This window comes from Pleurodeles waltl, chromosome 2_2 (genome assembly GCF_031143425.1).
Source record: "Pleurodeles waltl isolate 20211129_DDA chromosome 2_2, aPleWal1.hap1.20221129, whole genome shotgun sequence".
In the NCBI taxonomy this organism is placed as follows: domain Eukaryota; kingdom Metazoa; phylum Chordata; class Amphibia; order Caudata; family Salamandridae; genus Pleurodeles; species Pleurodeles waltl.
In genome coordinates this window covers 591,136,399-591,162,832 of record NC_090439.1, presented here as the reverse complement: position 1 = coordinate 591,162,832, position 26,434 = coordinate 591,136,399, and the positions used below count along the sequence as shown (strand labels likewise).

At 45.2% G+C, this 26,434-nt stretch overlaps 1 protein-coding gene across 2 annotated transcripts in view; it reads left to right on the top strand.

Annotated features, from left to right (window-relative positions):
• The window catches only part of PRKDC (protein kinase, DNA-activated, catalytic subunit), a 2,139,921-nt gene that overhangs the window by 896,908 nt on the left and 1,216,579 nt on the right, over positions 1-26,434 (top strand). For both annotated transcript variants that reach the window (XM_069220133.1, XM_069220131.1), the window contains exons 41-42: positions 7,600-7,807; positions 11,970-12,148. In XM_069220133.1, coding sequence (XP_069076234.1) covers positions 7,600-7,807; positions 11,970-12,148 — 387 coding nt within the window. The remainder of the gene's footprint in view (positions 1-7,599; positions 7,808-11,969; positions 12,149-26,434) is intronic.

Sequence of the window (26,434 nt, the reverse complement as noted above, 5' to 3'; positions counted from 1 at the left end):
CCAGACCTGAAGCCAAAAGTGGGGTCAGGAACTGTGCGCCGGTCTCCTCCACCATTTGGAGAAGCCTGAGTCCCAATTCAAAGGCGCAGGGTCTTTGAAGCTCCTTGCACTGAATTGTCCATCCTGCCTGGGAGAGGAGGTCACACATCCATCTAGAGCAGGCTTTTGTTCTGAGTCCTTGAGAGCACTGGCTCTCACCTCAGGGGGCCAGAACTTTGTCTAAGGTGGCTGTAAGGACTTTACATACAGTACTGCTAAACACTTTTATGAGCCTCATATGAGTTAATGGAGACTAGGTAAATAGTTTGGCTTAGACACAATACCCAAACTTTAGAGGAGGGGGGGATAAATCTTTGATTTTGAGGAGGCTTGAGTCTAGGCTAATTTTGGAAGCAGACAGTATGACCCTGATGGGAATGAGTTTAGATGAGGAGTTGTCAGCCCATTTAGGATGAAGGATGTGAGATTGTAAGAGGGTTAATTAATTTTATTAGAATTTTATTACTACCCTCTTTTTGGTTTTCCCTTCCCTTTATTTTCTCTTCTTTAAGAAATTACACGGAGCATGTGGTCTAGAGTTAATTAATGTTTTTAGCACTGTATATACTTGTCAGTGAGGCTGTTTTTCCTTTTTTCTCCCTTTTTTTTCCCCTTTCTTTTTTACATAATCCAAACTTGGGACTTTCCATGGAATCTGTTATTTTTTATCTTAGTTGTGTCTGTATAAGAATCATTGATATGTTTTAATCAGAATGAAGAACTGAGACCACAATTTTGACTGCAGCAAATTTAACCTACTTTGTCAATTTAGGTTTACAATTTGCTAGGTCAAAAGCTGCAAGTCACTAATGAATTATAGTTGTCTTTTTAGTCTATTTTTCTTCAGTTATTTGAATTATATGCACTTAATGGTTTCCATGACTAATTGATTTATTTTTGCCACTATTGCAAATGGTACTGTACCAGAGTGATGTAATTTTGAGTTCTATTTATTGTTAAATATGAATTGCTTTTTATCTTTTTCATATTTTCTGTGCACCCTGGTTTTAAGAATTGAGGGGATCAAATGAATTTCATTAGAAATCAGGGATCTTTCTTCAGTGTCTATTATCAGGTATAGCCCTTCAAATTGTGATGTTTGGTTTGTTATGGCCATGTGATCAAGACCGTGAGACATTCAAAACATTGTGTGTTCCTGAAGAAACCCTGAAGCCTGGTTTCGCTGGTGTGGCTCATATTCCTTACAACTGATTGTTGTTTTGAAGCGGAGATATATATATACTATTCCGTGATTCCACAGGAAAGCAGCCGAATCACTGGAAAAAAAGTATACTTTTGGCCCTAGCTGGGGGTAGGGGCATGGTCCTTCTAGAACCCCCACCCCTCATACGGGCTAGAGGAGCAGGGCATCCTTATCCTGCCCCCTTATATTTGTTTTTTAAAACATTTTCAGGACAGTGTACCAAGTTTTCTAATCCTGTAGTGCAAGCTGCACCATTTCTTTTCATGTTGCTGCCAGCCAATAAGAGCTCTTACTCTGAAAATGCCCCCTCAGCCAATCAGATGGCTTACATTTTTTAATTTTAGCCAAACAGTCCAGATATACAAAGTATTTAAACCTTAATTTCTCAAAAAATACTAGATTTATACGAGATAACAAAATGAATGGTTTCTGGACCATGATCTAGCTAGCTGCCAAATTTGGTGTAACTCTGTTTAGCCATTTGGGCTGTCTGGCTTCTCAAAAATATATATGTAAGTTGCATAGGAAAAATGTGTTTTCGGACACCTTCCTCACACCAACACACTTTCTTTAGGCCCTCGCTTGCCAGATTACCACAAAACTTTCCTGGAAGGTGCTAAAGTAAAAATAACACTTTTTTGGCAAGTTTCATGAAGATTCCCAAACAGTGCTAAAGGTATCTGATAGAGACTTCTAGTTGCAGATTCCTTACTTTAGAATTTCCCTCAGGAGTCAGACTGGATCTGGAGATTTTTCTCACGGTCGTATATAGGAGCCACCCCGGCACGCAAACGTCAGTTCTTTTCTTACCATGCCAGCCTACGCGCAGACCCGGAGAAGAGCTACCCCAGTCGTTTTTTTTAAATACTTGAAACACTTTTATCGATTCGCTTTTGACAGATCCCACACTAGAGACAGATGCATCAACCCAGGAATGGGGCGGCCACATGGGAGAGGTGGAGATCAGAGGTCTCTGGTCTCCGGCGAAGTCCAGGCTCCACATCATTCTTTTTGAGCTCCGGGCGATCCGACTTGCATTGAAAGCATTCCTTACCCTCTCTCAAACGGAAAATGGTGCAGATGTTCACTAACAACACCACTGCTATGTGGTTCTGCAAAAATCAGGGCGGAGTAAGGTCGTGGACCCTTTGTCAAGATGCTCTTTGTCTCTGGACATTGTTGGAATGCCAGGGCATTTCCCTAGTGGTTCAACATCTGACGGTGTAGGAAAATAGCTCCTTGTTGCACCCTCTCCCCCCCAACTCTCCTCTCCCTGCCCCCCCCCCCCCCCCCCCACACACACACACACACACACACACATGTTTTGCCTGATATTGATGCTGATTTGACTGAGAGTGTGCTGAGACCCTGCTAACCAGGCCCCAGCACCAGGGTTCTTTCACTAGAAATGTACCATTGTTTCCACAATTGGCACACCACTGGCACACAAATAAGTCCCTTGTGAAAGGTACCAGTGGTACCAAGGGCCCTGTGACCAGGGACGTTCCCTAAGGGCTGGAGCATGTGTTGTGCCATCCTAAGGGATCCCTCACCTAACACATGCACACTGCCATTGCAGATTGTGTGTGTTGGTGGGGAGAAAAAGGCAAAGTCGACATGGCATCCCCCTCACTGTGCCATGCACACCAAATACTGCCTGTGGCACAGGTACATCACCCCTCTAGCAGGCCTTAAAACCCTAAGGCAGGGTGCACTATACCACAGGTGAGGGCATAACTGCATGATCAATATGCCCCTACAGTGTCTAAGTCCATTCTTCGGCATTGTAAGTACAGTGTGGCCATATTAAGTATGTGGTCTGGGAGTTTATCAAAACAAACTCCACAGTTCCATAATGGCTACACTGAATACTGAGAAGTTTGGTATCAAACTTCTCAGAATAATAACCCCACACTGAAGCCAGTGTTGGATTTATTAAAAAATGCACACAGAAGGCATCTTAAAGATGCCCCCTGTATTTTACCCAATCCTTCAGTGCAGGACTGACTGGTCTATTCCAGCCTGCCACTGAGAGACGACTTTCTGACCACCTGGGGTGAGAGCCTTTGTGCTCTCTGGGGCCGGATATAAAGCCTGCACTGGGTGAAGGTGCTTCACACCTCCCCCCTGCAGGAACTGTAACACCTGGTGGTGAGCCTCAAAGACTCAGGCCTCGCATTACAATGTCCCCAGGCACTCCAGCCCGTGGAGATGCCTACCCCCCCGGACAAGCCCCCACTTTTGGCGGCAAGTCCAGAGGGATAATGAGAAAAACAAGGAGGAGTCACCGCTCCAGCCAGGTCCACACCTAAGGTGACAAGAGCTGAAGTGATCCCCTCCTTGAGAAATCCTCCATCTTGCTTTGGAGGATTAGGACCAATAGGGATAGGGAAAGGGATGTGCTCCGCTCCACAGAGGGAGTGGGCAGAAGGAGGGTGTAGCCACCCTCAGGGACAATAGCCATTGGCTGCTTCCCTCTAACCCTAACACACTCCTAAATTTAGTATTTAGGGGCAACCCTGAACCCAGCTCTTCAGATTCCTAATGACCTCACAAGAAGAAGGGCTGCTGAGCTGACAACCCTGCAGAGAAGAGGAGGAGACGACAACTGACTTGGCCCCAGCCCTACCGGCCTGACTCCTGCTTCAAAGACCCTGTAACCGAAAAGTGACGCGTTCTACAGGTCCAGCGACCCCTGAAAAGCCTCCAGGGGACTGCCTGTTACCCTGAAGACCAAGAACTCCCGTGGGCAGAGGCTCTGCCGAACCAGAGGAAAAGACAACCAACTTTAAAGGGACTCCAACCTCACCTCAGAAGCGTGAGTCTCCACTACTCTTCACCCGACGCCCATATCCAGAAAAAACAGCTATCCAGAGAGGACTCCCAGGCGACTCTGACGACGTGTCCACCCTGGGCTGACCTCCCTGCACCTCCACAACGACGCCTGCAGAGGGAATCCCGAGGACCGCCCTGACCGCGACTGCCCGGGATGAAGATATTGGACGCCTGGAGAAGCACTGCACCCACAGGCAAGTGAGAAACCGACCACCAGTGCAGCAACGACCAGCAGGCGGCCCTCACTCTTGCCCAGTCTGTGGCTTGCCCGAGAGGCCCCCCTGTGCCCTGCCTGCAGCACCTAAGTGACCCACGGGTCCCTCCATAGAGTTCTATTGAGAACCCAACACCCTGTTGGCACACTGTGCCCGGCCGGCCTGTGCCGCTGAGGGTGTTGTTTTTGTGCCTCCCTGGGGCCCCTCCAGTACTCCTCCAAACCCCCCTGGTCTGCCCTCCGACAACACAGGTACTTACCTGAAAGCAGACTGGAAGCGGAGTACCCCCCGTCTCCATAGGCGCCCACGTTACTTTGGCACCTGTTTGACCTCTGCACCTGACTGGCCCTGTGTTGCTGGTGCTGGGTGTTTGGGGTTGCCTTGAACCCCCAACAGTGGGCTACCTATGCCTCGGAGACGGTACCCGTAAGTGTGGTACTTATCTCAGAAACTGTACTGTACTTATCTCCCCCAGGAACTGTTGAAAATTGCACTGTCCGGTTTAAAAAAAGCTTTTTGTCATTTTAATAAAAACTGTGTACAATATTGATTTGATTCAGAGTCCTAACTATTACTATGCAAATTACCTTACATTTAATGTACTTACCTGCAATCTGAATCTTATGGTTCTAAAATAAATTAAGAAAACAATATTTTTCTATATAAAAAACCTATTGGCCTGGAGTTAAGTTATTGAGTGTGTGGTGTGTTCTCATTTATTGCCTTTGTGTGTACAACAAATGCTTAAAACTACCCTCTGATAAGCCTAACTACTTGACCACGCTACCACAAATAGAGCATTAGTATTATCTAATATTGCTTCTGTCAAGCCTCTTGAGGCACCCCTGAACTCTGTGCACACCATATCTAATTTTGATAGAGTATATACAGAGCCAGCTTCCTACAGATGGGCTCTTTGAACGTCAGAGCAGACAAACTCAGTTGTCGATGCGTAGTCGATTATGAATTGCGTCTCCATCCAGAGGTGGCACAAGGTCTCTTTCAGCAGTGGGGAGAGCCTTGGTTAGATCTGTTCGCCTCTGCAGAGAGCATGCAATGTCAGCTGTTTTGTGCGTTGGAGTTTCCAAGGCGGCACTTGCTCGGAGACGCTTTTTGTCACGAGTGGAACTCCGGCCTCCTGTACACCTTCCTCCCAATAGCACTTCTGCCCAGAGTTCTGAAGATCAGGCAAGATCGGCCCCAAGTAATCCTGGTGGCTCCGGACTGGGCCCGAAGAGTCTGGTATCCCGAGCTATTGAACATGGCCATCGATCCTTTGATCGGACTGTCTCTTCGTCAGGATCTTCTGTTGTAACAGAAAGGGGATGGTTATCCACCTGAACCTGTCCAGTATTCGCCTCCTTGCGTGGAGATTGAGCGGCGGCTTCCACCAGAAGTCTGTAATGTCATCTTGGCAGCCAGGCGTCCCTATATCAATACACGTGTTGGAAGAAATGTGTGGCATGGTGTATCAACAAGTCTGTTGATCCCCTCTCTGCACCTCTCTCAGAGGTTCTCCTCTTTATTCTCTCTTGCCCAGCAGGGCTGGGACCTGGGCACCCTCAAGGGGTATTTGTCTGCCATCTCTGCCTTTTTAAGGTTGCCAGGCCAGCCACGTTCATTCAAATCTCCCATTGTTGGAAGGTTTCTTAAAGGTCTCACACATATGTTCCCTCCTGTCCCATTCATAATGCCCCATTGGGATTTGAACTTGGTCCTCACATACCTCATGTGTGCTTCTTTCGAGCTGCTCCACAACTGTCCTCCACGGCTCTTGACCCTTAAGACTGCCTTCTTCATTGACATCACCTCTGATTCCTGAGTGAGTGAGCTTCAGGCTCTCTCTTCGAAGCCACCATTCCTAGCAGTGCATCCTGACAAAGTGGTGCTTCATACCAGGGCTTCCTTCTTTCAAAAGTGGTGACACCTTTTCACATAGAATAGTCTATCACCTTGTCTACTTTTTACGCCACCCACATCCCACTTATGAGGTGGAGAGACTCCACCGTCCGGTTCCAAAAAGAGCATTGGCGTTCTAGCTAGATCGTACCAAAGATTTCCAGGTGCACGATCAACTCTGTGGGTTATGTGGGTGCGTAGGAAGGGATGGCGGTGCAGAAGAGGACTAGCTCATGATGGGTAGTTCTCTGCATCAATATGTGCTACCCTTTGGTGAAAAAGCAACCCCCTGAGGGTTTGCTGCTCATTCAACCAGAGCCAACTGCTGCTGCCACTGCGTTAGTGCGCTGAGTTCCAGTCCTGGATATCTGCCAGGTGGCAACGTGGGCGTCATTACATACGTTCACCAAGCATTACTGTGTGAACAATCTAGTCCAGAGAGACGGCTACTTTGGCCGTTCAGTCCTGCAGGACTTTTTGTTGTGCTCTTGGTTCGCAGCCCACCACCGGGGAATCTGCAACTAGAAGTCTCTGTCAGATGTACAAGTTACTTACCTTCCATAATGATGTATCTGGTAGAGACATATTCTAGTTGCAGATTACTTACCGAATCGCCCATCGTCCCGCACTGCGAACTGATTTCTAGGGACGGGTACTTCCCTTTGAGGGCCCTAGATTGGCACCCTATTCTCAGTGTTCTTTATGGCTCCACGCTACTGGCGTGGAAAGTCATGAAAAGAAACTGACTTCAGTGCGCCGAGGTGGCACCTATATACAACCGTGATGTCATCACGGCAACCATGATGTTCGCTGAGTCGACCGGCGCCACCTAACGGCGCACAAGGGTACTGCTTGAAGAAAAATCTCCGGATCGCCTGGGGGGAATTCCAAGGTAAGAAATCTGCAACAAGAATATATATCTACCAGATATATTGTTACCAAAGGTAAGTAACTTGTACGTTAAGCAAGGTTGATTTTACATCTCTGACACAGTAAAAGGCACTCAGAGAAGCATTGTGTACTGGCTAACAACACATTCCTTTTATCTAACAGTAGGAGCATCAGAAGGTGGAACTGGTAGAAAGCAAAATGTATCTTAGTGGTTTTGAATTCTTACAGTAACCTATTATTGAGGGTTCGAGTGTTAGAGGTTAGAAAATACTTCTTGTCTAAGAATATGTGTCTATTACTACTTATAGATGATACACAGAAGAGATGCATGGCTACTATTTGTGTCATTAATGTGGGAGTCACTAAATTCCCAAAAAGTCAAAATGCTGCAAAGTATTTTACATTAACTGCTTTAAATGCTATGAATGCTAGAAATATATATATATATATCTATAGGATGTAGGATGTTCGGAAAAAAAAACACTAATTTTATATATGTAATCCAACCCTCTTTAGGAGTAACTGTGAAAAGCAAGTTGCTTTGCTCGATACAGTGCATAAAATGTTCCTGAATGAGAACCTTCTCTCGAATATCACTCGTCAGTCATATGTAGATCGCTCCTTACTTACGCTGCTTTGGCACAGCAGCTTGGATGCTCTGATAGAGTTCTTTTACAAAACCATTGTCAACATAATGGACACAATGAAGAGCAGGTTTACAAAGGTAAGCACTTTATGGAGAGAGGGCTTCTTTAGCATTTCATGTTTCTGTTTTTCCTCAAGTGATTTAACTATGGCTTTTATGAGGTCAACATTACATTGATTAAAATTATTTTGTTGATGCTTCCCTTTTCATTTCGCTGCTTTTAACATACAGACAGTGCATTCTTAATTCACTTTCGCTTATTTGTTTTTCTATCTTTAAAGGGGAATGTGTTTAAAAATGTTAATGTGGAGCTATCGCCCAACAAGAAATTTCCTTCAAATAATTTCTTACATATGTTGTGTAGGACACAAGTTAATTAACTGCTGCTTTCCAGTATTTCTATCTTTCGTGGTTCACGTGGTTGACTTATTCCCTGTCAACCAAGCTAGAAGTCCCACTGTGCATTTGTTTTAGTAGCCTCTTCACATCATTATAAATTACCCAAAGTTCAACCAGTGAAGTGAAACCACACCGAATTCACCTCCCCAGTAGGCTACTATACCTCACATATTTAATGCATGAGTGTGAATAGATACATTATTGCCGCCTCTGACTGAGAGGGTCACATGTGAATCTGTGAACAAAACCAATAGTGCAGTACTGCAGTGGTTTCTTCTCCAGCACCAGATCTTTCATAGATTCACTTGGTTGAATCGGAATAGCAATCAGTGTTCAATGTGCAGTATGCATGTCATGAGCAATATGGAATACTGGCATTAAGAGTAGTGACTGAACTTAATAGAAGAAGGAAGCAAGAAGTGGTTTGCCTTAGTGAAGCAGGTTACGGAGGACCACCTAATCTATAGCCAAATCTCTAGATAAGTCTGTCTAGTTAGTATAATGTTTCATAAATGTGTAATGGCTCCTCCCTATTGCCACTCTACAGGTAAACAGCCCGTGGAACACCTGCATAAATCACCTTTGTTGCTGGTAAACATCATGTGAAATGACCCGACTCTGATGTCTTTAGTGAATGACCAGCCTTAAAATGATTGAATGTAGTAATCAAGGCTATCCACCTCCTTACCTCCTGCTTTGAAAGAGAGTGTCCTTTCTGTAGAAAGCTAATGGCGACAAGCAATGGTCTGACCTCTTGAATGTCTTGTTCAGTCAGTATAAAATTTCAGACACCATCAAAGGTCCGAAGAATTAGAATTCTTTGCACTGTTACTAAATGGGATTTGAAAGTAAGATTTAAGAAACACATGTTCATTCTCATGAGTCTCTTGGTACCATTGGGATGAGTATTGGATTAGGCGACAGAATAACTCTGTCGTTTTGGAATTACAAACGTCTTTTAATGGTGAATACTTGTTTCCTTATTTAGAACATAGTCACTGTATTGTCTGGTCTTACCAACACCAAAGGTTGCCCAACCTCGGAAGGCGAAATTGATGGCCTTGTCTGACAACTTTAAACCCTAGGGTCATTATATGAAGTCTGCGAATAACGACATTTGACTTCCTGTTCCTGTGGGTGAGCTCCCTTATCAAAATTTAGCATATTTTATCATCAAGATGAGCAAACTCTGACTGGAAGGGTATAACTTCCACCATTCTGAAGCCGCTTCGAGTCTGTCTGTGGTCTAAATTCGACCCTTGGAAGATCCAGACACCTGAAGCTACGATATGCAATTTCGAATTGATAGAACTGTATGGATGTTGCATCTCAGAGACCAAGGATTGCAACAGAATTTGTTGCTGTTATTGATAAGTTTTTCCCACAACTATATTTAAAATGCCTCTTAGAAGCAGAGTGCATTTAGTAGGTATTCTGAGATTTGATCATGATGGGCTTTGAATTGATAATAGCATCCAGGTATGTGGAAGCACAGGTATTGGGGGGTGCTTAGAGTGTATTGAATATGAAAATGTGTTTCCTGAATGTTCAGTGACATGTATTCACCATCTCGGAGCAGTTTAAACACTTCCTGCAGTGAGGCTATTCTGAATTCTTGTTTTCGCAGTTGTTTGTTTAGAGGGAAGAGATCCAAAATGGGTCTCCATTCGCCCTACTCTTTTCATTAAAAGCCTGTGTTTCAGTGGGATTTTTAAACAAGCTCCAGAGCCTGCTTGGCCATCATGGAAAGAAATCTCTTCTTACAATAATCACCAACATTGATTGGTAGATTTCTGGGGTACAATAGGTGGAGAGCTTTGTAGAAATGTAAGCGTATGTCTGTAATCAAACACATCTAAAACCCGAATGTGTTGTGTAATATCTGCCCACCGGTGATAGAAAGGAGAGAATATTCCTCCCACAGGGTTTGAAGAAGGGAATGGAATGTCGGAAGTAGCTGGAACATGCTGTTCGTCAGCGTGATGAGTTCGGCTTGAACGGACATCCTTTTCTTTTTCAGGACTGCTGTTTGCCATAGGAGGACAAAGATGTTGAGTGCTGGTGTTGTGGGGGCCAGTATGACTGAGAGAGTAAGGCATCCTGTGTGGCTGTACTGATGAAAATCGATTCCACAGACCGACCATCTCAGGAGGTACTCCTTTAGAATCTATTCTGTAGGTAAGGAATCTGCGGTTATAAGTATCCATCAGAAGAACTAGTTATTTAACTTCTGTAACACGCTTTCTGGTGGATACTATACCTAACCGCAGATTCCTCACCACCCTCCCGCCTCCTGGTTCTCTAGAATGGACTATAATTCCATCAGAAAGGGTTCCAGATAAAAAATCTGTACACTGACCTGAACAGTCTTTGAGCGTAGTTTTCTGAAACACAGAAGTTATCCAGATAGAAACTGACAGTGTGCTTGAATGGTGCCTTTATGCAACTCCACTTGTCACTTTCGGGGTGAGGCCCATACAACATGGAGCCACACAGTGCCTTCTGCTGGTGAGCAGGGGCTATGCTGAAAAATCATTCAGATCTAGACTGGTGCCTGCATTATTCTACAGGTAAGGAGCCTGTTGTTAGACAAGAGTATCCACCAGAAAGTGCAATATGGAAGGAGCTGAGCTGCTGCACATGGTGTGGAAATTGCTGTCATCGTATGGGCTTCTGGATGTATATGCTAGCAGTAACTAATGATGTCTCTGAACACAGCGTTGAACTCTCCCCCTTGACGTGCCTTCTAGGACTTTTTCCTCAACCTGCCAAGCACACCGTGACTACTAAATACATAGATTTCACACTGATATTAGCCAAGAGGCAAATTACCATTAACTGCAAGACTACCCAGAGTCTGCGCCTCACAAGAGGGCTCAGTGATCTCACACAGTGAGTGGAGTGTGAAAATATGACTGACGAGGGTTGCCAAAGTGTGGGTGGGTCCCGGTGGAGACAGCCCGAGCCTGGGAGGGACTACTGGAGCATCTTAAGCTGGATGGGGTCGTTGACTACAAGAACCCACCCCATTGAGAAATCCGGGAGTAGGGGCTGGGGGACGTACATCCTTTACCAGGACTGACATACACCTGGCCCATAAACTCTACAGACAGACTTTTTGCAGTACCGGCTTAGATGGGACCACCCCCTCATTTCCTAAACTCATGGTTCCTTCATGGACGTAGGCAATACTATTCTACCAGTCATACACTTTTATTTGACCACAGACTGGATGGGGTGTTGTGTAGGGTGTTTGGGGTTATTGTTAGATTGTTTTTGCCTCTGACCGTGGCCTCCAATGTGGTTACATTCCTCTGTTTTTAGAAATTGCTGCATCCTGAGCCCTACCATGCCCGTATGAACCTTATATTGAATGCAAGTTATGCATATGCTCTATTGAATCCCATTGCATTGGGGTGATGTATACTGGATGTAAAGATAACTATGTTGCTTCTCCTGTGTACCACTGTAAAATGCCAATAAATTATATTTTAAAAAAAAGAGAGTATCCACCAGAAAGAGCATTACCAAAGCTGAACCATTTGTCATTCATGTCGACTTCAACATTTGAAGAGTGTTAGGTATAATCTGTGGAAGCACATTGCTGACAAGGTGTTTACATTTTGTTTAACAAAACCTGTTTTTCTTTTCATGCTTTATAATTTTAGTACGTAGACCTGATGTCTTACGTTTGCAGAAATATGTTGTGCATTGTGTATAGTAAAACGGAAGGTAGGGAGTGATTTAGGTTAGTAGAAACGTGGTAAAATGAAATAGTTCATAAAATCTTTTGTCAAGAGGCTAATAACATTAATTTGTTTCTCTCCATTTTCCTTTCAAGTTAAACGAGCAGGCTTTCGATACCCAAGTCACCAAAAAAATGGGCTATTACAAGATGCTTGAAATTCTATATTTACGTCTGCCAAAAGAGGATATTTACTCAAAGGAGTCCAAAATTAACCAGGCTTTTCATGGGTCCTCAAACACAGAAGGAAATGAACTCACGAAGAATCTGATCAAGTAATGTTTTGTTCTTTTGTTATAACTATTACGTTTTGGGGGCATTTGTGAATATTTTGTCAGACTCCAAGCCTCTAGTTATATTTTATGATGCAGTTTCTGCAGACTTTCAACACATAAGGACACATTGTACAACAATTCTCTTGGTATGATTGTTTGTTTTACATGTTAAAAAGTTGTAGCCACTTGTGTATGCCATTTTATTTAAGTTTCTTACCCTTGTTAATTGTTCTAAATGCAGTTTTAAAAAACAATAGGAAAATTAGATTTAAATTTTTTACAAATAATTTTAAGGCCTATGCAGGAATTTTATGCACCTTCACTTGCTATCTCTAGCGCAGCCTCCACAGCTATTTTAGTTGCAGTGTTATGCTAATGCTAATGTCATATGTTTTCAACAGTTAGCAGTGGCACTGGAATGTGCTCATTGCTGACTCAGTTTATTTCATTTAGTTAGAGTAGGTTTTTAGAGGTCCCAGCCCAGGTGAATCTCCAGGCATTATCATCAGGTACATCACATCATTAACTATAATCAATTTTCACTTTTGTTTCAAGCAAGACTGATTTGCATCTGCATTTAGAAAAGTCCCCCTAATATGCTGGATAGTTTTTAAAGAAAGGACTGACCCAGAAAGACTAACCGTGATAAGACATAAAGCAGTGGAAGCTCACTCAGCAGACTGACTGTAATAAAGCATGAGTTTTCCAAAACTTTGTTGTTTTTAACAGAATATTACAACACCTCAGCCGTACATAAGAATCTGAGAACAACATAAAGAAATAAAGCAATGGTCTGGCGCTAAATTGAGGGAGAAGCAACACATCCTTTGATTTTGCACCCATACTGAAAACACAGCATAGAGTCCATAGTATCGATATAGTTTGGCTCACTCCATATTAAAATCCATTTAAGAAGAGTAATCTCAATGTGGGAGAGCCTCTAGGCCAATGGGAAAATGTGCTGCACATGCTATCTGATGGAGCTGTCCAAAACTGAAGGGGTCTTGGAAGGAATTCTATACAAGATCAAGTAGACTGTAATTGTATTTATATTTTGCTTACTACCCCTGATGAAGTGTCAAAGCAATTTTCGGCAAGTAGTTTGCTACTCCGGAACCCAAAAGGATTAGTGGGTGGATTAGTATAGAGAAATGAGGGTTATTTAGAGAGGTCGACGTGTGAGTCTGTTAATTGGATTGAATAGAATAATGGAGGGATAGAAGAGGGAAGAATCTAGAAAGTGTTAGTTGGGAGATCATAGTAGTAAGATGAGGTTTGTGATGAATAAAAAGAGATAAGGAGGAGGGAGGAGTCTGTAGAAAGGGATTAGGGAGATAATAGAAAATTTTGATTTGGAGTGAGTCAAAAAAAGAGACGTGGGAAGAATTTAGTAGGGTTGTGTAGGAAGTTGGCTCTGTATATACTATCTCAAAGTGAGAGATAATGTGCACAGAGTCCAAGGGTTCCCCTTAGAGGTTGATAGTGTCAAAATTAGATAATGCTAATGCTCTATTTTGTGGTAGTGTGGTCGAGCAGTAGGCTTATCAGAGGGTCGTGTTAAGCATTTGTTGTACACACACAGGCAATAAATGAGGAACACACACTCAAAGACTTAACTCCAGGCCAGTAGTTTTTATATAGAAAAATATATTTTCTTAATTTATTTTAGAACCACAAGATTCAAGATTTGAGGTGAGTACATAAAATGCAAGGTACTTCATACAGGTAAGTATAGAACTTTGATTTAAAACAGTAGTACACACAGTTTTGGTTAAAATGGCAATAAGCTGTTTTAAAAGTGGACACTGCAAAAATCAACTGTTCCTGGGGAAGCTAAGTTTGGTTAGGTTTCTCAGGTAAGTAAAGCACTTACACAGTCAGTCTCCTGGGCATAGGCAGCCCACCGTTGGGGGTTCAAGGCAACCCCAAAGCCACAGCACCAGCAACCCAGGGACGGTCAGGTGCAGAGGTCACAGGAGGGCCCAAAACACATAGGTGCCTATGAAGAACAGGGGTGCTCCGGTCCTAGTCTGCTTACAGGTAAGTACCTGCGTCCTCGGGGAGCATACCAGGGGGATTTTGTAGAGCACTGGGGGAGGGGTGGAAGAGGGGAGAGACACACAAGCCCACAAAACACACCCTCAGCGGCACAGTGGCGGCCGGGTGCAGAATGCAAAGTAGGCGTCGGGTTTGCTATAGAAAGCAATGGAGGGGACCCGGAGGTCACTTAGGCGATGCAGGGAGGGCACAGTGGGGCTTCTTGGGCCAGCCACTAACTGGGCTAGGATGAGGGCCGCCTGCTGGTCACTCCTGCACTGGTATGTGGTTCCTCTCGGTCTTGGGGGCTGCGGGTGCAGTGCTTGGTCCAGGCATCGGGTTCCTTTGTTACCAGGCAGTCGCGGTCAGGGGGAGCCTCTGGATCCTCTCTGCAGGTGTCGCTTTGGGGGTGCAGGGAGGTCGATTCAGAATGTCCACGTCGTTGGAGTTGGCTGAGAGTCCTCTCTGCGGTGTTGGTTTCTCCAAACTCGAGCCAGGAGCGTCAAGTGCAGAGTGAGAAGACTCACGCTTCTGGCAGGAAGTGGAGTCTCTTAAAAAGTTGCTTTAAAGTTGCAAAGTTGTTGCAGTTTATGAACAGTGCCACTGTTCTTGGTCCTTTAGGTACCGGGCAGTCCTCTGAGTCCTCAGAGGTCGCTGGTCCCGTCGGATGCGTCGCTGTGCAGGTTCTTTGAGTCTGGAGACAGGCCAATAGGGCTGGGGCCAAGTCAGTTGGTGTCTCTGTCGTCTATGCAGGGTGTTCAGGTCAGCAGTACTTCATTCTTCAGGTTGCAGGAATCTGATTTCCTAGGTACAGGGTTGCCACTAATTACTCAATTTAGGGGTGTGTTAAGGTATGGGGGCAGTAGCGAATGGCTACTGTCCTGGAGGGTGGCTACACCCTCTTTGTGCCTCTTTCCTGAGGGGAGGGAGGCACATCCCTATCCCTTTTGGGGTAATCCTCCAAAACCAAGGTGGAGGATTTATAAAGGCAAGGGGTCACCTCAGCTCAGGACACCTTAGGGGCTGTCCTGACTGGTGGGTGACTCCTCCTTGTTTTTCTCATTATCTCCTCTGGACTTGCCGCCAAACGTGGGGGATGAGTCCAGGGGCGGGCATCTCGACTAGCTGGAGTGCCCTGGGGCATTGTAACACGAAGCCTGAGCCTTTGAGGCTCACTGCTAGGTGTTACAGTTCCTGCAGGGGGAGGTGGGAAGCACCTCCACCCAGTACAGGCTTTGTTTCTGGCCTCTGAGAGCACAAAGGCACTCACCCCAGTGGTCAAAAACTCGTCTCAGTGGCAGGCTGACACAGACCAGTCAGTCCTTTACTGAAGGATTGGGTAGAATACAGGGGCCATCTTCTAAGATGCCCTCTGTGAGCATTTTTTAAATAAATCCAGCACTGGCATCAGTGTGGGTTGATTATTCTGAGAAGTTTGATAACAAACTTCCCAGTATTCAGTGTAGCCATTATGGAGCTGTGGAGTTCGTTTTGACAAACTCCCAGACCATATACTTAATATGGTCCCCCTGTACTTACAATGTCTAAGAATGGACTTAGACACTGTAGGAGCATATTGCTCATGCAGCTATGCCCTCACCTGTGGTATAGTGCACCCTGCCTTAGGGCTGTAAGGCCTGCTAGAGGGGTGACGTACCGTTGAGGGGTCCCTTAGGGTGCACAACACATGCTGCAGCCCTTAGGGACCTTACCTGGTCACCGTGCCCTTGGTACCGCTGGTACCTTTTACAAGGGACTTATCTGTGTGCCAGGGGTGTGCCAATTGTGGAAACAATGGTACATTTTTAGTGAAAGAACACTGGTGCTGGGGCCTGGTTAGCGGGGTCCCAGCACACTTCTTAGTCAAGTCAGCATCAATATCTGGCAAAAAGTGGGGGGCAGCTGCAACAGGGAGCCATTTTCCTACAGGTTGTTTGGGGCATCATAGTAATAAACTGAAGTTTGGCGTGAGCCAGGAGGAATAGAAGAGGGAAGGGTCTATAAAGAGTTCTATGGGAGCTCATAGTAGTAGGATGAGGTTTTGGGATGAGTCAGTGAGTGGAAATAGAGGATAGATTGAGAGAGGTCTAGGGTGAGACAGTAGTGCATTGGAGGGATTTTATTTTCTCTTGTAAAGTCGGAGTAAAGTAATACATATATAGATACGTGGTTACATAGAAAATGTATATATGTATGAGGAAGATAATCTATTGAGATTTAAAGTTGTATAAATGCAGACCTTCAAATGCTGCAGTATTTGAAGAAAATGTATTTGTGTATGTTTTATAACTCAGTGTTTTTTAGTTTTCTTTTCCTCAATATTTTACTAGAGAAATGCCTGTAGATATATTTACCTATTGTAATAGATAAATCAGAGGTCCATAAGCATCTAATCAAACTATGTAATGACCCATAAACGTGTTAAGCACAACATAATATGTATATATTTTTTTTAAACCGTAAATAATATATACATTTGTTAAGCAGGCCTAAAGAGTATGCATTTTAAAACCATAGTTATACATATTTGTACTAATAAATACACATATCTAGATATGTAGATATAACTAAATTATAAATGTTTACATCCACAGTGATATGTTGTACGTTACTGTTTGAGTATGGTGGTTATGTAGGAAAGAGGCAACTCTTGAGTAGTCTTCTGAAGATAAGATAGTTATCCGTGGATCTTGTATTCGAGGGTAGTGAGTTCCACAGTTAGGTGCTTGAACTACAATAGATGGATCACCTATTGTCTTTTTCTTGTATGGTTGGGTTTTGATCACCATAATCAATCCAGTACAGTAGGATGACCAGAATTTTAAAGCCAAAAATTTGAACATTTCACAAAAAAAGGACTACAAGTTTACTTCAAACGAGCGCACAAAATGAAAGTACTCATCAGCACAGAATTACAGAAGAGGCACTAAGAACATAAATAAAATGCACTTTTTAAAGCCAGTGTAATGCCTATTAATTAAATGGCTTTCTTATAACACCTTCTAAGTATCTCTGTTTTGGAAAACAAACAACAAAAATCACCTCCCACCGTATTCAGGTGACTCTCTTTAAAAACCGGGACATGAGGTAAATTTCTCGAAATCTGCCAGGACAGCTGGTGAATAACCAGGACTGTCCCGGCAAATACGGGACACCTGGTCACCCTACACTACAGGGCTTAATTCTTGGTTGTGGTGTATGGCATTGCTGATAAGCTAAACTCAAATACAAAGGCAATAATTTCACTTTTGATGATGATGGTGATCATCATAAGGCCCAAAACTGGAAAAAAGAGTGTTGGCATTTGTAGTAGAAACAGGCTTTCTATTAGAGGAGAGGCATGGAAAACGATGCATCTGGTAGAGAGTTCTAGTTGCAGATTCCTTTCCTTAGAACTTCCCCCCAGGCGTCAGAGTAGTACCGGAGATTTTTTCTTCAAGCAATACCCTTGCGCGTCGCTAGGTGGCATCTGTCGACTCTGCGGGCATCGTTGGCGGCGTAGTCTCCGCAATGATGTTGGGTGTAGTTCATAGAGGCCGCTTCTGCGCATTGACGTCAGTTCTTTTAATGCGTTGATCTGGAGATATCTACCTTTTCAACCGAGTTCGACCGTTTTGTTGAGTTTTTGTTGTGTCAAGATGTACCTAAAGACCGGTTTCAAGCTATGCGTGGACTGTTACCGCATTATGTCAATGATGGATTTGCATCGGGTCTGTTTGTGGTGCTTGGAGCGCGACCATGACCCGAAGTCGTGCTCCAAGTGCCGGGCCATGCACCTGAAGGCCATGCCGCTCAACTCTGCGTAGGTCCTGGTCTCCCTCGAGGAGAAGGTCTTCGGACCGTTCGCGGGGCCACCAACATTCTTCCTTCAAGTCTTTGGGTACAGGTAAGAAGAAGAAGAAGGGAAAGCGGTCCGTCACCTTTTGACTTCACCCCATTGCTCAGCTGATGCAATGTGGGAGGAGCGTCAACGCTCGTGGCCTCAGTCTTCAGAACCTACTTCTGGGTCCGCTCTGCGCTTCCCCGAATTTCCGGGAGCCGGAGCGACCCCTGCCCAATTAAAGGAGTTTTATGAGGCCATGCGCCTCATTTTTGGGCAGGCCGATCCCGATATGGCGCCTTTGGGCCCAAGGCATTCGGTCGGGGGGCCTTCAGGTTCCACGCCAGAGGCTTTGGCTCCGGCCACTGAGGTCCCCTCCAAATCCGCACCGACGCCGGTCGTACCACTGAGGCCTTCCCCAGTAATGGTTCGATGGTTGATGCTGCCATCGTTGGTGGTGCCCAGCATCGACCCAATCCTTATCCCAGACTACACGGAGTCCGAACTGCGTCGGCCGGCGCTGCCTCTGCCTTCGATGGGGCATACTCACCCCAGGTCTGATTTGGACCCTTTTCCTTATGTGTATGAATTCGGGGAAGGATTGGAGTGGGTCCCTGGGCCCTTATGAATACCAGGATAACCCATCTTTGGACTGGGCACAGGAATTGGGCGAGGCCAGTGGACTGGACATTTTTCCAGATGCTGGTATACTGTCTCCTCCTATGGTGGCTACGGAGGATGGAGGGACTTATGCTATAGTGGTCAGTAGGGCAGCTGAGGTCCTTGGCCTCGAGCTACCCACTGTGCAGGTCCGGTCCAATCTCCTGACAGAGGTTCTTGAGCCAGGGGCTTCCACATCTGAGCCCCTTTTGCCATTCAATGAAGCCCTCACCGATGTCCTTTTGGATACTTGGTCCAAATCCAACACAGGAGCTCCTGTGAACAGACTATCGCACACCGCCATCGGCCCGCCCCAAACAACCCTAAATTCCTGTCTCAACACCCCACGCCTGAGAGTCTTGTCATCCAGGCTTCCTCTTCCTCAGGCGCATTCCCTTCCGCAACCCCCAGATAGGGAATCAAAAATGCTGGAACAATTTGGAAGAAGATGTTTTCTTCCTCCAGTCGTGCGCTGTGGTCCGTGAACATCGCATGCCTTTTTGGCTGCTATACCCACTCTCTGTGGGATACGGTCACACAGGTTCTGCCGCAGATACCGGAGGAGGCCTGTGCTATCGTCTTCCGATTCTCTGGGCTGATCGGTTGCTACGATGGTGGCCTTGAGACGATCCACGCCTGGTTGCATACTTCTGGTTTTTCGGGGGATGTCCAACAGTCTCTTATGGACATGCCCTTTGATAGCTCCCGTCCCTTTGGAGACAAAGCAGACTCTGCCTTGGAGAGATTCAAGGACTCATGGGCTACGGGTTGGTCCCTTGGCCTTTCTGCTCCCCCTTACCCCCAACATGCTGCCTTTCGCCCCTTTAGTGGCCATGGAATGGGCTCCCTGTCGCGTCCCCAACTCAGCCACTGTGCCACCCATGATGTTCAGCCACTGCTTGGCTGGTGTTACGGAATCCCACTTGGGCATGGGACAGGGAACCAGAGGTCTGCCCAGTCAACCCCTGCCCCCGTTGCAGCATCCAAACCCTCTTTGTCCGTCCCCTCAGTCCAATCCAGTTAGAGGCAGGATTCGGCATCACCTGCTTTACTGAGAATCCATCACTATGGACAGGTGGGTTTTGTAGATAGTTCAAAAGGGCTTCGAATCTGCCTCACCAACCATGCCTCCATCAGTCAGCCGTCTTCCGAAGGATCATTTGGCACTTCTCTGCCAGGAAGTCGCAGCCCTCTTGGCCAAGGGAGTCATAGAGAAGGTCCCGGTGCCAGAAGTATGTTGTGGTTGTTATTCCCGCTACTTTCTGGTGCTGAAAAAGGGCAAAGGCTTATGTCCAAACCTAGACCTTTGGGACCTCAATTACTTCCTCAAGAAGGAGAAATTCAAAATGCTCACCCTTGCTCAGGTCCTGTCTGCCTTAGACCCAGGAGACTGGATGGTAGCGTTGGACTTGTAGGACACTTGTTAGCACAGTCCCATCATGCCTGCCCACAGACGTTACCTGCGGTTCGTGGTAGGACATGAGCACTATCAGTTTATCGTGCTCCCCTTCGGCCTTACCAGTACCCCTCAGGTGTTCACAAAAGTGATGGCGGTGGTTGCAGCTCCTCGGCGCAGTTAAGGGGTCTCAGTCCTCCCCTACCTCGACGACTGGCTGTTGAAGGTGGACTTGCCCCAGAAAGTAATCTCCCACTTTCTGACTAAGGTGAGCCTCCTGCACACGCTCAGGTTCACTATCAAGTCGCACCTGAATCCCTCTTTGACACTCCCTTTCATCTGAGCTGTTCTGGACACAGTGAAGTTTCGGGCCTATCCTCCCGAAAAGCGAGTCCTAGGTATTCAGGCTATGATTCCGATCGTTCAGCCTCTATCTTGGGTTTCCGTGGGACTGACTCTGAGGCTGCTGGGCCTCATGGCCTCCTGCATCCTGCTAGTGACACATGCCAGATGACATATGCAGGCTCTGCATTGGGACTTGAAGTTCCAGTGGGCGCAGCATCAGGGGAATCTCTCAGACATGGTCTAGATCTCTGAGGAGACTGCAAAAGATCTGCAGTGGTGGCTTTCGAATCTGCATTGGGTTCCCCAGCCAGATCTATCCATAATGACAGATGCGTCACTTCGGGGTTGGGGCAGCCACATGGGAGAGGCGAAGTCTGGGCTCCATATCAATATTCTGGAGCTCTGGGTGATCAGGCCTGTGTTGAAAGAATTTCTTCCCTCTCTCAAAGGGAAAGTAGTGCAAGTGTTCACAGACAACACTACCGCCATGTGATACAGCAACAAACAAGGCGGAGTTCGGTCCTGGACCCTTTGTCAGGAGGCACTACGCCTCTGAACATGGCTGGAACATCAGGGCATTACCCTGGTGGTTTAACATCTGGCGGGCTCTCTGAACGCCAGAGCGGACAAACTCAGCCTTTGATGCACCGCCGATCATGAATGGTGTCCTCATCCAGACAGGGTGCAATGTCTCTTTGGTGAGATCTGTTCACCTCCGCAGAGAATGCACAGTGTCAGCTTTTAGCGTGTTGGAGTTTCCAAGGCGGCACTCAGTCAGAGACGCTTTTCGTCTCGAGTGGAACTCTGGCCTTCTTTACGCCTTCCCGCCTATACCACTTCCGGCCAGAGTTCTCAAGAAGATCAGGAACGACCGGGCCCAAGTTATCTTGGTGGCTCTGGACTGGGACCGGAGAGTATGGTATCTAGAGCTATTGAGCATGGCCAACCAAACCTGTCCAATCTCCGCCTTCATGCGTGGAGATTGTGCAGCAGCAGTTGATGACTTTTGATCTTCCACCCTAATTCTGCAATGTTGTCTTGGCAGCCAGGCGTCCCGCCACCAAAACGGTGTACGCCTGTCATTGGCACAAATTTGTAGCATGGTATACCAACAAATCTGTTGTTCCCCTCTCTGCTCCTCCATCTGAGATTCTTTTTTTCGTTCTTTCTTTTGGCCCAGCAGGGCTCTGCTTTGGGCACCCTTAAAGGGTATTTATCAGCCATTTCGGCCTTTCTTGGGCTACCTGATAAGCCCTCAGTCTTTAAATTCCCTATTGTCAATAGATTCCTTCAAGGTCTAACCCATTTATTTCCTCCCACTCAGTTTATCATGCCTCAGTGGGACCTCAATCTTGTCCTTACTTACTTATTGTGTACTCCCTTTGAGCCGATGCACAATTGCCCTTTACGGCTCCTCACTTTCAAAACTGTCTTTCCTGTTACAATCACTTTTGCTCGCAAAGTGAGTGAGCTTCAAGCTCTTTCTTCTAAGCCTCCATTCTTGTCTGTGCACCCTGACAAAGTGGTGTTGCGCACTAAGGCTTCCTTCCTTCCCAAGGTTTACGCCTTTTTGTGTAGGCCAGTCCATCCGCTTGCCTACTTATTACACACCCCCACATCCTTCCTATGAGGAGGAGAGGCTCCGCCGTCTGGACCCAAAAAGTGCATTGGCATTCTATCTATTTCCGGATGGACGATCAACTCTTTGTTGGGTATGTGGGTGCGAAGAAAAGGAAGGCGGTGCAAAAACGTATCATCTCACGATGGGTTCTTCTTTGCATCAAGATGTGCTACGCTTTGGCCAAGAAGAAACCCCGTGAGGGCTTGCGTGCTCACTCCACCAGAGCAACTGCTGCTTCCACCTCGTTAGCACACAGAGTTCCTGTCCTGGATATCTGCCAGGCAACTGTGTGGGCATCCCTGCTCACATTTGCTAAACATTACTGCCTGGACAGTCAGGTCTGTGAGGATGGCTACTTTGGCTGTTCGGTCCTGCAGGACTTTCTAGTATTATCTGGGTTTGCAGCCCACATGCGAGGATGGCATTGCTTGGGTATCTATTCTAAGGTAAGGAATCTGCAACAAGAAGTCTCTATCAGATGTACAAATTACTTACCTTCGGTAACAAAATATCTGATAGAGACATATTTGAGTTGCAGATTCCTTACCGACCCACCCATCCTCCCTGCTTGCGAACTGATTTCTAGGGACAGGGATTCCTTCTTCAGGTCCTTAGCTCTGGTGCACCAATCTCTGTGTTCTAAGCGGCTCTGCGCTTTGACATGCAAAGTCGTTAAAGGAAACTGACATCACTGCACTGAGGCGGCATCTGTGTACCACTCTCGACGTCATTATGGCAACCACGATGCCAGCGGAGTCGACACACGCCACCTATTGATGCACAAAGGTTTTGTTAAAAAAAAAAAATCCGGATCCAGTCTGACGCCTGGGGGGGAAATTTTAAGGTAAGGCATCTGCAACTAGAATGTCTCTACCAGATATTTTGTTACCGAAGGTAGGTAACTTGTACATTAAGATAAAATTCCCAGCAGCAAATTGATAAAAGGAATGTATGAAAAATGAAAATGCGTATATGAATTTCTGAATATATTCAGAGATGGCAGTGAAAATGTGCTCTTATACATCTGTTAGTGATGTGCTATTGTAATGGAAAATAACAGGAGAAACGGAAGCATAATTTCTATAAATGTATTCTTTCCTATACTGCTTTCCTAGCTATTAATGTTTATAAAGTACTGTTGATGTAATTGGTAGACAAAACTTGGCTGCGATAGAAAATTTCCTAGCTGTTATAAAGGAAAGTTTAAACCCAATTAAGGATACTGAAGAGAGGATTGTTCTACAAACCTCATTTATTTTTGTTCAGCAGTTCATCATTATCTTGAACAATGTCAAAGCGTAGAACTACGAATCCCATGAGTTTTGAACCAGAAAATAAATGATTATCAATCGGAGATCACAACTATCAATTTAGAACGACGACAAGGAAATGCACTTTCTCTTGCTTCTGGTGAAAGGCCAACTTGTGACACTTCCATCACTGATAATCATACTTCTGTTCAGACCTACAAGAGACGTAAAACAATTAAATTAGGCGTTCAATACCCGAATGGAAAATAACATAACATAACATAAAAGAACATAAATGTGATCAAGCATTCGTTGCACCTCAGTTAAAACAAGTGAATACTAAATGAGAGCTCAAGATCATATAGCATGCGCATCAGCATTTACTGTAATATCAACCAATATGACATATTTGTGCCACATGGTGTTCCCTACTCCAGTAATCAGGTGGGGAGTTGAATTACCTTCACTCCTGTGTGGGATAATTATCTTTCCTATGTCATTAATAGAATTGAGACTTTCCTTTGCGATAACTAAGAAATGTTACATTCTATTTCCTGACTGGAGGCTTGTTTAAAGTTACCTACTGACCAATGACTACTATCACTACTTTAAAATAGAAGTTTTTGAAAAGTTGAGTATGATGATCACTCCTCCGCCTACAACATATCTTCCAAGTGACTTTCCACGAAGACGGCCTTAGATGTCACTGCCCCTCATATGGCATGAGCACCAAAGGAAGAAGTATCAAAGTCTGCTTAACTCATTATGCAAAGCCATCTTGCAATTGTGGGAGAGGAAAAGGAATTGAAGGTTTTTTGTTTTTTTGTTAGCACAATTAGTAATAGCCTGGTATCTGCTGATCTAAACTCTTCTGTCTTAGCCTCGTAGGTCCTCATGCATCACTCCACACATAACGTAGGATGATTTAGGAAGGATTGGTGTTCCTAGACACCATAAAGGTGACACCCTGATGGTTAAACATCTGGGATGATGTATCCAACACTCTCAAATTAGACACTTTCTTGCGTGAGATCAAACATAAAAGCACTGCTAGCTTACCTGATAATAGCTTTCTGGATAAGAATGTATTGTCCTTACAAGACTTTTTTTTAAGAAGCACAGTACCAAATTGAGGTCCCACTACTTTAAGTACCTAGGTTCTGGAGAAAAGAACAGTTTGACTGAAGTACCAGAGAAGTCTGCAGACCAGCAAGGGATTGCATGTCGAAGTCCTGTTGTACAACACATGACCTGCCAATATTGCTGACCTCACACCCAAACCATGTTGACATAGTTCTGACAGAAAATATTGGTTATGAACTATATCCACCCCTATGGAATCCAGATTCCGTCCCATACCCCATCTTAACCGTCTTTAACAAGCTGAACCATATTTCTTATTGTTTTGTCTGACCAAGCTTTCTTTAGGAGGTCTGAAACCCAATCCAAAAGACCCTAGATGCTGCAACATCTTGTGTAATCATCTGTGCCATCAACCTCTGGTTCGTTCAGAACCAGTTAGTGCGAGTTGCCGTAAGCATCCTTTAACATCTGGATTCAAAAGAAAAAGGATTGGACAATCCATAGAATGTTCCAGAACAGCTGGAAACCAGGAAGTGTCACTAGGATCATCGTTGCCTTTTGTCTCCTGATGTGCTGTCAGTCTGGTGATCTTTGAAAAATGCGGGAATGCATACCCAAAGTACTGGCTTCATTCCTGCATGACTTCATTCGTTGCCAGTTACACTGGGTCTGATCTCTAACTGAAGAATTGAGGCAGTTGGTGGTTGAGGCGCAATGTATACAAGTCCACCTGGCAGGAACGCCACGTGTTCATGATAATTTGGAAAAGAACAGGATCTAGTTTCAAAAACTGAAATCCTTGAGTTCCAATCTGTTATAAGATTGAGCTTTCCTGGTTGCGAATCTCAAGGTTATGTGTTCCTTCCATAGATTCTGTTTCCTGATGAGTGCGCTCTTTGAGGCAGCCAAAAACAAAGCAGATTTAAAAATGCAAATCATTACAGACGAGATCCAATATTGGTGCAGTGGCTGCCTCCTCTCCAGTAGTGGATGAAAAGAATAACAGAACGCCCAGCGTGGTTATACTCAGACTCACAGCACCCTTGGAGATGTGGCTTCTCTGAGTCTCTGAATATCCCTCCAGCTTGGTGCAGAGAGTCCGAGGCCAAAAAATGGCCAGCCTCCGTGGCCCTTCGCTTCTGTAACTTAAAGGTGGGAAGAGAGGACCTTGCGCTTCCAAGCCCCCAGTTACTACAACAAACACTACAGATTGAAAAAAAGAAATCTTGCATAAGATTTAACCCTTGACTGCGAAAGTTCAAGGGAAACAACTTGGAGCAAAGTACGGGTTCTACAACGAGTGATGCATAATATGAAAAACAAGATCCACAAATAAAAGCAGTTATCTGGCTGCTGAGCAGTGAAGATAGAAGTTCATTTTCTTGGGGATGGTCTACTGTGTTGGTTGTGATCTCTGATGGTGGACATTAGCTTTTCTGCTTCTAGGACTTGTAGGATTTGTAGCACTATCCTTTGACATTGTTTATTCAAGTTAGTTTGGTTGCTGACCAAAAATAATGAAGTTTAGCATAATCGGTGCCTCCTGTCCTGACATAGAATCACACTCTTATGTAATGCTTCTTTTGCATCATTTTAGTATGAAACCCTCTGCAAGGATACATACACACAAAGGCATCACAGCTTAGAAATAATTTAACATACGGTGTATATTCTGAAGACATAAATGGTAAAAATTAGTGAATTGCACTCTTGTTAATGGCTAGATTATTTATTTTTCTTGTTTTCAGTTCTTGCATATTTCACTCATGACATAAAGGTTTGGTGGACAATGACTGATTCAGAAACAATTTTTTCTTTATTAGAATGCTTAAGACTTAAAATAATGGGGTCGTGGCCAAGACGGTGGCCAGAGCAGACGCCTAGCGTAAAGCTCAGCTTCAGGCCTGTCGAAAATACTGTTAATTCATCCCATCTAGTCTCCTTAACAGCACCGTGGTGGTCTGGGTGCGCCCTACAGGGCCCCAGCACCCATAACACTCTCATACCTTGGCTGGGGATGAGGAAATCAGCTGCACCTGAATGTACCCTGCTGAGAAGGTTGTATTGCCTGTCA